Below are 13,189 nucleotides of genomic sequence, written 5' to 3'. Positions count from 1 at the left end.
GCACAATCCTTTTATCACGTGCTAACACTGGAGACACCTATAGGAATATAATGGGTGTCTCTTATCAGTGTGTGCTAATTTTTAGCACGTGCTAAAAAGTTAGTGCACCTACAGCATGGCTTAGTAAACAGGGCCCCAAATTTGTAAAAATTTTTTCAAAGAAGTTTCAATCTTCATTTACTACTACTACTACTTATCATTTCTAAAGCATTACTAGACGTACGCAGCGCTGTACACTTGAACATGAAGAGACAGTCCCTGCTGACAGAGCTTACAATCTAATTAGGACAAACAGGACAAACAAGAGATAAGGGAATATTAAAGTGAGGATGATAAAATAAGGGTTCTGAACAAGTGAATAAGGGTTAGGAGTTAAAAGCAGCATCAAAAAGGTGGGCTTTTAGCTTAGATTTGAAGACTGCCAGAGATGGAGCTTGACGTACCGGCTCAGGAAGTCTATTCCAGGCATATGGTGCAGCAAGATAAAAGAAACGGAGTCTGGAGTTAGTGGTAGAGGAGAAGTGTGCAGATAAGAGAGATTTACCCAGTGAACGGAGTTCCCGGGGAGGAATGTAGGGAGAGATGAGAGTGGAGAGGTACTGAGGAGCTGCAGAGTGAATGCACTTTAAGTCAATAAGCGGAGTTAGAACTGTATGCGGAAACGGATAGGAAGCCAGTGAAGTGACTTGAGGAGAGGGTTAATATGAGCATAACGACACTGGCGGAATATTAGTCGTGCAGCAGAATTTTGAACAGATTGAAGAGGAGTGAGATGGCTAAGTGGGAGACCTGTGAGAAGCAAGTTGCAATAGTCTAAGCGAGAGGTGATGAAAGTGTGGATGAGGGTTCTGGTAGTGTGCTCAGAAAGGAAAGGGCGAATTTTGCTGATATTATAGAGAAAGAAACGACAGGTTTTGGAGTGGAGGAGTGGCCTAGGGGTTAGGGTGGTGGACTTTGGTCCTGGGGAACTGAGTTCGATTCCCACTTCAGGCACAGGCAGCTCCTTGTGACTCTGGGCAAGTCACTTAACCCTCCATTGCCCCAGGTACAAATAAGTACCTGTATACAATATGTAAGCCACATTGAGCCTGCCATGAGTGGGAAAGCATGGGGTACAAATGTAACAAAAATAAAAATAAATAAAAAATATGTGCAGAGAAGGAGAGGGAGGAGTCGAAGATGACCCAAGGTTATGAGCTGATGAGACAGGAAGGATGAGATTGTTATCCACAGAAATAGAGAATGGGGGAGGAGGAGAGGTTGGTTTAGGGGGAAAGATAAGAAGCTCAGTCTTGGTCATGTTTAGTTTCAGATGGCACTGAGACATCCAGGCAGCAATGTTAGACAGGCAGGCTGATACTTTGGCCTGGATTTCGGCTGAGATTTCTGGTGTGGAGAGGTAGATCTGGGAGTCATCAGCGTAAAGGTGATACTGAAAACCATGGGATGAGATCAGAGTACCAAAGGAAGAAGGGACTGTTGAGCAGGTACTGTCTTTTTCATGTTGATTTGTACAGCGCTGCGTAAGTCTAGTAGCGCTATAGAAATGTTTAATAGTAGTAGTTCCAGGACGGATCCCTGAGGTACACCAGCTGACAGTGGGATAGAGGTAGAGGAGGATCCACTAGAGTATACACTAAAGGTATGCTGGAGAGATAAGAAGAAAACCAGGAAAGAACAGAGCCCTGAAATCCAAGTGAGGACAGCATATCAAGGAATAGGCTGTGATCAACCGTGTCAAAAGCAGCAGATAGATCGAGAAGGGTGAGGATAGAATAGAGACCTTTGGATCTGGCCATGAACAGGTCATTGGAGACTTTGGCAAGCGCTGTTTCAGTTGAATGAAGGGGGCGAAAGCCAGATTGAAGTGGATCAAGAATAGCTTGAGATGAAAGAAAAGGCAACGGTGGTGAACAGCACGTTCAAGTATCTTGGATAGGAAAGGGAGGCGGGAGATGGGGCGATAGTTGGAAGGACAGGTAGGCTCCAATGAAGGTTTTTTAAGGAGTGGTGTGACTACGGCATGTTTGAAGGCATCAGGAACAGTCGCAGTGGAAAGTGAAAGATTGAGGATATGACAGATAAAAGGGATGACAGTGGGAAAGATAGTGTTAAGTAGATGGGTGGGAGATGAAAACTGTAACGGAATTCAAACGTGCATGGGATATGCATAAAGGAATCCTGTGCAGAAGGAATGGATCCTCAGAAGCTTAGCCAAAATTGGGTGGGGGGAAGAGGGGTTGGTGGTTGGGAGGCGAGGATAGCGGAGGGCAGACATACGGTTTGTCCATAGCCGGTGATGGGAGGTGGGAAGTACTGCTGGGCAGACTTGTACGGTCTGTGCCCTGAATAAGGCAGGTACAAATCAAGGTAAGGTTTACACATATGTTTGTCTTGTTGGGCAGACTGGATGGACCGTGCAGGTCTTTTTCTGCCGTCATCTACTATGTTACTATTTGTATCCCGGTTTTTTCCACCTGTTTGCAGGCTCAATGTGGCTTACAATTTTCCATCATGACTTTTGCCATTCCATAGTAAAAGATACAATTGGTATTATATGGAGAACATGAATGACATAATAAAAAATAAACAATCTTTAAGTTACCAGAGCTGTTTGATCACCTCATCCCTCTTGGGATTTGAATCTGGCACTTAACAAGCATCTCGCCTTGAAAATGGTCTTCCTAATGGCGATTGCTTCAGCCAGGAGAATGTTGGAACTTCAGGGTTTGTCTTGTTGGGACTCGTCTTTCTCTTATTTATTTATTTATTTATTTATTTATTTGTTTGTTTGTTTGTTTGTAGCATTTATTCCCCGCTCTTTCCTGCTCGATAGCAGTGCGGCTTACAAAGTATGGTACAAAGTATCACTTAGGAGAACTCGCCATTCATCCGCACTGTTCCCTTATTCCTCCCAAAGGTGATTTTTTTTCTGTTCTGTGTAAATCAGGTGGTTTGTTTGCCTTACTTTTTTGGATCAGGATGTAGACTGATGGGCAGGAGGCTGCACAGTTTAGATATCTGCAGAGGTTTGCTTCATACCAGCAGGAGACAAAAGCCTTTTGTCTCTCTGATCATTAGTTTGTCTTTTTCATGGCCTCTGAAAGGGCCAGGTGGTGTCAAAAGCTTTCTTTGTGTGCTGCATAAAGATGGTTATTAAGACCATCTATGTAAATTTGCAGGAACAAAGAGGTGCCTTCCAGCTTGTGATCACACTCAGCTCATGCTCGTGCAGTGTCTTGGGCGGAGGTCTAAGTAGCTTCACTGAAGGATAACCTGGTTGTCGCTCCATTCTTTTGTAAACCACTATCAGAAGACCTCATCTCTGAAACACTTAAAAGATTTGCCAAATCCCACTGCAAACTAGATATATGCCCAAACAACCTCATGAAATCAGCTCCTCAACAATTCATAATAGACCTAACGAACCACGTAAAATTCATGTTACAAAACGGACTTTTCCCAAAGGAAAAAGGAAAAATTCTACTCACTCCAATACCTAAAGATACAAAGAAACGCGCAAGTGAAATAACCAATTACAGACCAGTAGCATCCATACCACTAATAACCAAAATAACGGAAGGGATGGTAACAAAACAACTCACAAACTATCTAAACAAGTTCTCAATACTGCATGACGCTCAGTCAGGATTCCGGTCGAATCACAGCACAGAAACAGTATTAATTACCCTAATGACTAAATTTAAACAAATGATTGCAACCGGCAACAACATACTCCTCCTACAATTTGACATGTCAAGTGCCTTTGATATGGTTGATCACGGAATCCTATTACACATACTTGAATATTTTGTCATCGGAGGAAATGTCCTAAACTGGTTCAAGGGGTTCCTAACCCTGCGCTCATATCAAGTCACATCAAATTCAACGACGTCTGCTACATGGACACCTGAATGTGGAGTACCGCAAGGATCACCCCTCTCACCAACTATTTTCAACCTAATGATGATCCCCTTGGCAAAGCGTCTATCAAACCATAACCTTAACCCATATATATACGCCGATGATGTAACAATATACATCCCTTTCAAACAAGACATTAAAGAAATCTTCAATGAAATCAACCAAAGTCTACACATCATGAACTCCTGGGCAGATGCATTTCGATTGAAACTAAACGCAGAAAAAACTCAATGCCTGATACTCACCTCCCAGTACAACACGAATGAATTTAACGCTATAAACACACCAAAACTAAACCTTCCAATCTCAGAAACTTAAAAAATCCTTGGAGTCACTATTGACCGCCACCTAACACTCGAAACTCATGCAAACAACACAACCAAAAAGATGTTCTACTGCATGTGGAAACTGAAAAGAATAAGACCATTCTTCCCAAGATCCGTCTTTCGCAGCCTAGTGCAATCCCTCGTACTCAGCCAGCTGGATTACTGCAACTCACTATACGCAGGTTGTAAAGAGCAAATACTGAGGAAAATTCAAACAGCCCAGAACACAGCAGCCAGACTCATCTTTGGAAAACCAAAATACGAAAGTGCCAAACCCTTACGAGAGAAGCTACACTGGCTCCCACTAAAGGAACGCATCACCTTCAAAATATGCACACTAGTCCACAAAATCATCCATGGTGAAGCCCCAGCCTACATGTCTGACTTAATAGACCTACCACCCAGAAACGCCAAAAGATCATCCCGAACTTTCCTCAAACCTCCACTTCCCAAATTGCAAAGGCATAAAATACAAAGTGCTGCACGCATCAACCTTTTCCTACATGAGCACGCAATTCTGGAATAAACTACCACGCAACCTGAAAACGATCTACGAACTAACCGACTTCCGCAAACTATTAAAGACTCATCTCTTTGAAAAAATCTATTGAAAGGATCAAAACAAATGAATTACACACACACAGTTAGCAATGCATCAATACACTCTCTTCTATACTCTCATCCCCAGTAATTTTATCACATTTAAACCTCAATTTACAGATAAAATGTTATACTGAATGTTCTCCTACTATTGTTTAGTTGCCCTATCAATTTCCCGTTGTTTCTTTCCATTGTTCTTTTCCATTGTTCTATTCCCTTAACGATACTTTGACTTTGTTTTCGCATAACTCCTCACAATGTAATCCATAACCGAGTTGTAACAAATTGTATTTCCATCATTCACAATATATTGTAAGCCACACTGAACCCGCAAATAGGTGGGAAAATGTGGGATACAAATGCAATAAATAAAATAAAATAAATTGTATACTGGATGTGCTGACCAGAGCCTGGTCAGACCTTGGCAGAACTGTCATTCAGGGGTTCTTGTCTTCCCCCACCCAGTGAGTTTCTTCTTGCATACATCCCAGTCATACAGGATAGTGTAGCTGGATGCTAAGGAGGTTAAATTCAGTCATGCCTCTTAAATTCTTTTTTTTTTTTTTTTTTTTTTTAGTTCTGCTGCACCATCCTGTGATCCTTCCTGAAAGACTTTGTTTCAGTGGACTGATTGAATTCTCTTCTCTCTCTAGTGATGATCTTAGAAAACAAAACCATTAAATTGCTTATTGAATTTAATTGGTTTGATTGGGTATGGTATATGGGACCTCCTACTGTTTTGGTAGAGGCATGCTGTTTTCCACAGAGCCAAAAATGAGGAGGAGGTAGAAACCTTTCTACGAACAACTCCAGGAGAAAAAAACAGAGTAGGGATGGACCCTTGGACTTCAACCAATAATCCAATGCAGATGAAAGTCAAAAACACAATTTAAAATTTATTGTATATACATCCAGAGGTCCAATACAGTGTAATAGACTCGAGCTTGAATCATGTTGTGACCAAAAATGGCTGCCTCTGGAATTATCATTTCTGATAATCAAGCTTGATTGGCCTCTGTGGCTCTTCTAAATCATCAAAAGACTTAATCCAGAGAGCCTGCGGTGTTTCATAGCACTGCCACTGAAGATGTGCGGGAAAGCCCTCTACTGGTGATGTCACTGGGAAAAGTTAGTTTCTCTATCTCCATTTTCTTATAGGAAGAGGATACAACCCAATCGTACAGGATGGTGCAACAGGACTAAAGGAGAGGAAATTAAGAACATAAGCATTGCCGTACTGTGACAGACTGAACGTCCATCAAGTCCAGTATCCTGTTTACAGCAGTGGCCAATCCAGGTCATAAGTACCTGGCAAGATCCCAGAACAATAAAACAGATTTTTTGCTGCCCATCCTAGGAAATGATCCACCCTGCTATGCTAACTGCTTTTGCCACATTCTCTGGCAGTGAATTCCAGAGTTTAATTACTCGTTCAGTGAAGAAATATTTTCTCCAATTTGTTTTAAATTTATTACTTCTGCTGCACCCTGGCCCCTCCTTTGATATTTCCTGTTTCCAAAGGGGCGCGACAGGGAAGACACCAGGGTTGATTCAGTTAGCATTAGATGAAACGCTGTCAGTATTCAGGAGGGGGAAAAGGATGGCCTGGGTGGGGTGTGCCATGGGGGACACGCCAATGGGAGGGTGCCAAACCAAAAGTAGGCTCAGGGTGCCACAGTCCATTGTGCCAGCCTGATCTTTTAATCAGGTTTTAATCCACAATAAGACATTACCTCCATGACTTTCTGATTTCTTCAGGAGTTGTTCATGAGGTACTTTGTCGAATGCCTTTTGAAAATCTGGATATACAATATTGACTGTCTATTTACCCCTTCAAAGAAATGTAGTAGATTGGTGAGCAAGATTTCCTTTGACTAAATCCATGTTCCTCAGCGACCCTCCAGACCGGTCAAGACGCGTGGGTTATGCTCGCCTACCAGCAGAGGGAGACTGAGAACACTAACTTCAACTATGTACATATAACCTGTTCCCATCCCACAAAAGCCAGTATTTTCTCAGTCTCAGCAGAGGGTAGACAGGCAGCCTGTGCAGCTTGTCCGGTCTGGTAGGAGTCAGGGATCAGTTGAGAGTTTTAGGCTGGTCTTTTGGTCGTTCCTGAGGAGCATCCCTGTGCCTGGACTACTCTGTGTGCTGGGGGTTGGTGGTGCCGGTGGGGCCTGCCATTGTCCCCCCTGGGGTGTCACACCCGGGTGGCCGGGTCCCTCCCCCGAGCTAGCTCTCCAGTTTGGGCAGCTTTGTGCCTCGGCTGCAGTTTTTATATTGCAGCCTTGAGTGCCAGGGATTTAATAGCAGCAGGGCTCAAATTGTGCTGCAATAAAGTAAAAAAAAAAAAAAAAAAAAGACCCAGACGGTGTGGAGAGCTGTGCAGCTGCACTCCGGAGTGCCGGAGCTGGGCAGCCCTTCGAGGTGAGCTGTGAGTGGCTTCTTTGGGGTGAGTTTCCCATTTCTTTTACCTTTGGGGAGGTTTGTTTTTTTTGGCGCGAAGATGTCCACGAAGCCGCTTCGCTGTCGTTCTTGTGCGCGTCGGGGGGTCGATGCGATTGGCGGTTCCTGCCGCTTTTGCGGGGAACCAAAGACTCAGTCCTCCGCTCCGCCGGTGTTAGCGGCGGAGCTTCCCGCGCCAGCCTTGCAGGAGGTTGCAGGGACTTCGGCTAGCGGTTCAGCGGCGGTCCCGGTTTTGGCGGGAATCGCCGCCATCTTGGATTCGGGCCTGAGAATTCCGGATTTAGTCAGCGGACCTCAGGGCAGCCCAGTGGCTGGTGCTTCTGGAGGGGACGTTTCGGGAAGGATGGGTTTCCCTCCGGAGTTTGTTTGGTCCTTATTTCAGGCCTGGCAGGCGGGACCGTCGCGCACGGAGCCCCTTAGTCTGGGGGCGGGCTTGAGTGCTAAGAGGCCACGTGTTGAGTGGGCTGAGGACTTGGACTGTTTTTTTCCTCCAGAGTCAGAGGGCGACTTCAGTCCCCTGGAGGAGGAGGAGGGGTCCTTGTCCGGCCCAGATAGAGAGACAGTGCCCGGGGAGGATCCGTCGGTGGTCCGCATTTTTCACAGGGAGGAATTGGCGGATCTTATTGAGCAGGTGTCTGCTATGCTCAAATTTGACCCGGCAGTAGATCCGGCTCCCTCTGAAAAGCAGGACCCGCTGGTTAAGGGGATCCATAGGGTCTCTCGGACTTTTCCTATGAATGCGGATCTTAGAGAGATGGTAACGCAGGAATGGCTCTCGCCGGAGGCGCCGTGTAAGGTGGCACGGGCCATGGCTAAGCTCTATCCCCTTCCGCAGGAAGATAGAGATTCTTTAAAGCATCCGACTGTGGATGCCGTAGTGACGGCGGTGACTAAGGCTACTGCAATTCCTGTAGATGGAGGGGCTGCCTTGCGGGACCCTCAGGACAGGAAATTGGAGACATTTCTGAAGCGCAGTTTTGATTTATCTGCGCTGGCTTTGCAGGCTTCAGTTTGTGGAGGTCTGGTGGCTCGAGCATGTTTCCGCTGGGCTGAGCGGCTGCTAGATGCTCCGCAGGTTGATAGAGCCGCCTTAGTGCAGGATTTGGCAAAGTTGGAGATGGGCTCGTCCTTCTTGGCAGATGCGCTCTGATTTGTTGCATGCATCGGCGAAGAATATGACCCTCGCAGTGGCGGCTCGAAGGGCCCTGTGGTTGCGGGGCTGGCTGGCAGATGCCGCGTCCAAGGCAAAGTTGTGTTCGCTTCCCTTTAAGGGCGCTTTGCTTTTTGGAGACGAGTTGGATAAGTTGGTTAGGGGTCTTGGTGATACTAAGATCCCGTGGCTTCCAGAGCTTCAGCCTAAGGCGTCTAAGGGCTCTGCGGTGCGAGGCCGTTTTCAGGAAGCTAGACGGTATCGGCCGGGTAGGTCCTCGGGGGGGTTCCGGGGTCGTTATTTTCAGAGAACCCAGCCCTTTCGTGGGGGCCGCCGGGGGGGGGGGGGCGAGCTGCCTCTTCGGGAGCGGCCAGCACGTCCCGTGTGTCGCAATGATGGTTTGGGGGTCCAGCCTCTGGTTCGTGTGGGGGCTCGCTTACGCTTGTTTTACCAGAGGTGGGCCCAAATCACATCAGACCAGTGGGTGCTGCAGATAGTGCGAGACGGGTATGCGCTGGAGTTCAACGGTCCTCTGTCCGATTTCTTTCTCGTCTCTCCCTGTCATTCAAGGCGCAAGGCAAGGGCAGTGCGAGACACTCTGTCACGTCTGGTAGATTTAGGCGCTGTGGTGCCTGTTCCGCCAGAAGAACGAGGTACCGGTTGTTACTCCATTTACTTCGTGGTGCCAAAGAAAGAGGATTCTTTTCGGCCCATTTTAGACCTCAAGAGGGTCAATGCGGCTCTAAAGATTCCTTCCTTTCAGATGGAAACGTTGCGCTCGGTCATTGTAGCGGTTCAGGAAGGGGAATTTCTGACTTCATTGGATTTGACAGAAGCTTATTTACACATCCCCATTCTAGAGGCACACCAGCGTTTTCTTCGTTTTGTGGTGTTATGGAGTCACTTTCAGTTTTGTGCGCTCCCGTTCAGCCTGGCTACGGCTCCTCGCACTTTCTCCAAGGTGATGGTGGTCGTGGCAGCGGCTTTACGGTTGCAGGGCATTTTGGTGCATCCGTATCTCGACGACTGGTTAATTCGAGCCAAAACGCAGGCGGAGAGCGAGGAGGCTACCGCCCGGGTGGTGACCTTTTTGCAGTCGCTGGGTTGGGATGTCAATCTGGCCAAGAGTCACCTAGTTCCGTCACAGTCTCTAGAATATCTGGGAGTTCGGTTCGACACGGAGCGAGGCCGGGTGTTTTTGACGGCTCCTCGCATTTCCAAACTGCAGCTTCAGATACGTCAGCTCCGAGCTCAGAGGGCGCCTGCGGCACGGGAGTATCTGCAGGTGTTAGGTCTGATGGCTGCGGCTATAGAGGTAGTACCTTGGGCCAGGGCCCACATGAGACAGTTGCAGAGCTCGTTGTTGACTCGTTGGTCCCCTCAGTCCCAGGAGTTGGAGGAGCGGTTAGCGCTGCCGGAGAGGGTTCGGCGCAGCCTCTGCTGGTGGCTTCACACTCCGAATCTAGCGAAGGGTATGCCGCTAGAGGTGCCGAATTGGGTGGTACTGACCACGGATGCGAGTCTGTTAGGCTGGGGGGCGCATTGTCTAGGACAGGTGGCCCAAGGGCGATGGACGTCGGAAGAGGCGTCGTGGTCCATCAATCGCCTGGAGACTCGAGCAATTCGGTTGGCTCTTCGGTCCTTCCAGAGTCTGCTAGAGGGCAAGGCGGTCAGAGTTCTTTCCGACAATGCCACGGCCGTAGCTTATGTGAATCGGCAGGGGGGGACGAAGAGCCGAGGATTAGCTGTAGAGGCAGCGGAGTTGTTGGGGTGGGCAGAGGCTCATCTTCAGGCTCTTTCGGCAGGCCACGTAGCAGGAGTGGACAATGTGGACGCGGATTATCTGAGCAGGCACATGTTGGATCCCGGAGAGTGGGCTCTCCATCACTCAGTGTTCGAGCGGATAGTGTTGCAGTGGGGTCGGCCGGTGTTGGATCTCATGGCATCGGCCGACAATGCGCAGGTCGCGCGATACTTCAGTCGTCGAAGAGATGCTCGAGCCGAGGGTCTCGACGCGTTGGTTCTGCCGTGGCCGACTCAGCAGTTGCTCTATGTGTTTCCGCCGTGGCCGCTGGTGGGCTGCGTGGTGCAGCGGATCGGTCGTCATCCTGGCTTAGTGATTCTGATAGCGCCCAATTGGACTCGTCGGCCATGGTACGGAGATCTGGTGCGGTTGTTAGTGCAGGATCCTTTTCCCCTGGGGTCTCGGGTGAGACTGGTGCAGGGACCGATCGAGATGGCCGACCCCTCTCCATTCTTGCTTACGGCTTGGCTCTTGAAAGGCACAGATTGAGAAAGAAGGGTTTCTCGGCCAGGGTCATTGATACAATGTTGCGGTCGCGTAAGAAGTCCACGTCGTTGGCTTATGTGCGGGTGTGGCGCATCTTTGAGAGTTGGTGTCTTGAACGGAATGTTGTCCCCTTGCGGGCTTCGGTGATGGAGGTTTTGGAGTTTTTGCAGGATGGTTTGGACAGGGGGCTCTCCCTTTCTTCCCTGAAGGTGCAGGTGGCTGCTTTGTCTTGTTTCAGAGGTAAGATTCAAGGAGTCTCCTTGGCAGCTTCTCCGGACGTAGGGCGGTTCCTGAGGGCAGTGAAGTTGATTCGGCCGCCCCGTCGTCCGATGGTTCCGCCTTGGGATTTGAATTTGGTCTTGGAGACTCTGGTGGGGCCTCCGTTTGAACCATTGGCGTCCATCACATGTAAGGATCTTACCTTGAAGACAGTTTTTCTGGTGGCCATTGCTTCCGCTCGTTGAATTTCAGAGTTGCAAGCCTTGTCTTGTAGGGAACCTTTTCTGTCCTTTGCGAAAGAGAAAGTGACTTTGAGGACGGTTCCTTCCTTTGTTCCTAAGGTGGTTTCAGCGTTCCATGTGAATCAAGTGATCTCGTTACCGGTGTTGGGGGATCGTTCGGGGGATGCCTCTCAGCGTCAGTTGGCTAAGTTGGATGTTCGGCGCGCCTTGCGGTCCTATTTGAGCAGAACGAGAGATTTCCGGGCTTCGGATAGGTTGTTCATTTTGTTTGGAGGTCCCAAGAGAGGGGCTGCGGCCTCCAAGGGGACTCTGGCTAGGTGGTTGAAGGAGGCTATTGCCTCGGCTTATTTGTTGAGGCGGCGTGCGGTGCCCCCGTTACTTAAGGCGCATTCAACTCGGGGGGTTGCTGCTTCCTGGGCGGAGAGTAGTTTTTTTCCTCCACAGGATATTTGTAAGGCAGCGGCATGGTCGTCCATTCATTCCTTTGTGAAGCATTATAGGATTGACGTTCAGGCAAAGGAGGATGCATGTTTTGGAGCGGCTGTGCTGTCTTCTGCGTTTCGAGGGTCCCACCCTTAAGTTTCTACTGCTTTGGTACTTCCCACTCGTCTTGACCGGTCTGGAGGGTCGCTGAGGAAGGTGAAATTAGGCCTTACCTGCTAATTTTCTTTCCTCTAGACCCTCCAGACCGCCCTATGGATTTTCAGAGATATTGTTCGTATCAGAAGTATTTGAGCCGTGTTCTGCTATGACTATTCCTTTTCTTTCATTGGGCCGGAGAGTTTTCTTCGCCCATAATACTTGACAGAGCGGGGCGCTTGTCGTTCCGTCTGTCTGAGCACACTGTTGGTGTTGACTATTGGTTTTCCAGGTACAGGGGTTTTCTAGATTCAGAGTTCAGGTTGCAGGGGGTTTTTTCTCTGCTTTGCTAAGTGTATACTGGCTTTTGTGGGATGGGCACAGGTTATATGTACATAGTTGAAGTTAGTGTTCTCAGTCTCCCTCTGCTGGTAGGCGAGCATAACCCACGCGTCTTGACCGGTCTAGAGGAAAGAAAATTAGCAGGTAAGGCCTAATTTCACCTTGGCTTTGTTGCATGAATCCATGCTTAACAAGTAAAATTTCACTATAGGGATCTGCTGGTGACCTCAGCATACTGTTTTACAGGAAAACTTCACAGGTTATGTGTACAACAAAAGCAAACAGTTACACAGTTGAGTGCATGTAGATCATAGGTTTTGTGACGTAATCAGTGAGTGGTGATCCCAGCATGATTACAGTTCTCTTCCTTTTTGTTTTTCTTTCTTACACTGTAGATTGCTGGCATCAGCCCTCTCTTCATCGCCATGATTCTGTGGATTCAGGTGTGTCAAAAGGGGCTCAGCTAGGACTATCTGGGAATCAACAGACTTGGCACACCCAACCACGCAATCATGATGGCATGAGCCAGCGGGGTGGCAACAGCAGTGGAGGAGGAACAACAAGCATCCATCGGCACTGGAATGGCAACGTCCCATCACGCAAGAACAACTCCTTTCAGGAAAAGCAGCTGGTGGAGGCCAGGGAGGAGAAGAAGGAAGAGAAGGGGACTAAGCCCCAATTTGAAGAGGAAGACTTTGTAAGAAACTGGGGGGGTTATTCTTGGTTAGAGTGGTGGGATTACCGCATTCAGTTTTCTTATTGGGTTGTATAAATTATTCACATGGGCCACTAAATCAATTTAAAATCTGTGCTAATATATGTTTAGTTCAAGAAAAGAATCTGATTTGAAAATCTGAAGCATTCTGGCAGGAATCCATTTGCTGAGTGCCGCAACAGTAGTCATGATTTTCATCAGTAGGTGATCAAAGTGACTGATTGATAAGTCTGTGGCATTGCTGTGTGTTGCCGGCAGCAAGACAGGTTTAATTCCTGAGCCTGACTTATAGGGTGGGGGATGCTGTACAGCAGGGGCATAGCTACCTTTGAGCGA

The 13,189-nt window shown here is 47.9% G+C and overlaps 1 protein-coding gene across 1 annotated transcript in view; it reads left to right on the top strand.

Moving 5' to 3' along the window:
- GPBP1L1 (GC-rich promoter binding protein 1 like 1) overlaps window positions 1-13,189 on the top strand; it is a 115,850-nt gene that overhangs the window by 43,487 nt on the left and 59,174 nt on the right. Inside the window, exon 5 of the mRNA XM_030205717.1 lies at window positions 12,534-12,835. Within this exon, the coding sequence (XP_030061577.1) occupies window positions 12,534-12,835 (302 nt within the window). The remainder of the gene's footprint in view (window positions 1-12,533; window positions 12,836-13,189) is intronic.

Source organism: Microcaecilia unicolor, chromosome 6, assembly GCF_901765095.1.
Source record: "Microcaecilia unicolor chromosome 6, aMicUni1.1, whole genome shotgun sequence".
Lineage (NCBI taxonomy): Eukaryota > Metazoa > Chordata > Amphibia > Gymnophiona > Siphonopidae > Microcaecilia > Microcaecilia unicolor.
This window is presented reverse-complemented; position numbering and strand designations above follow the sequence as displayed.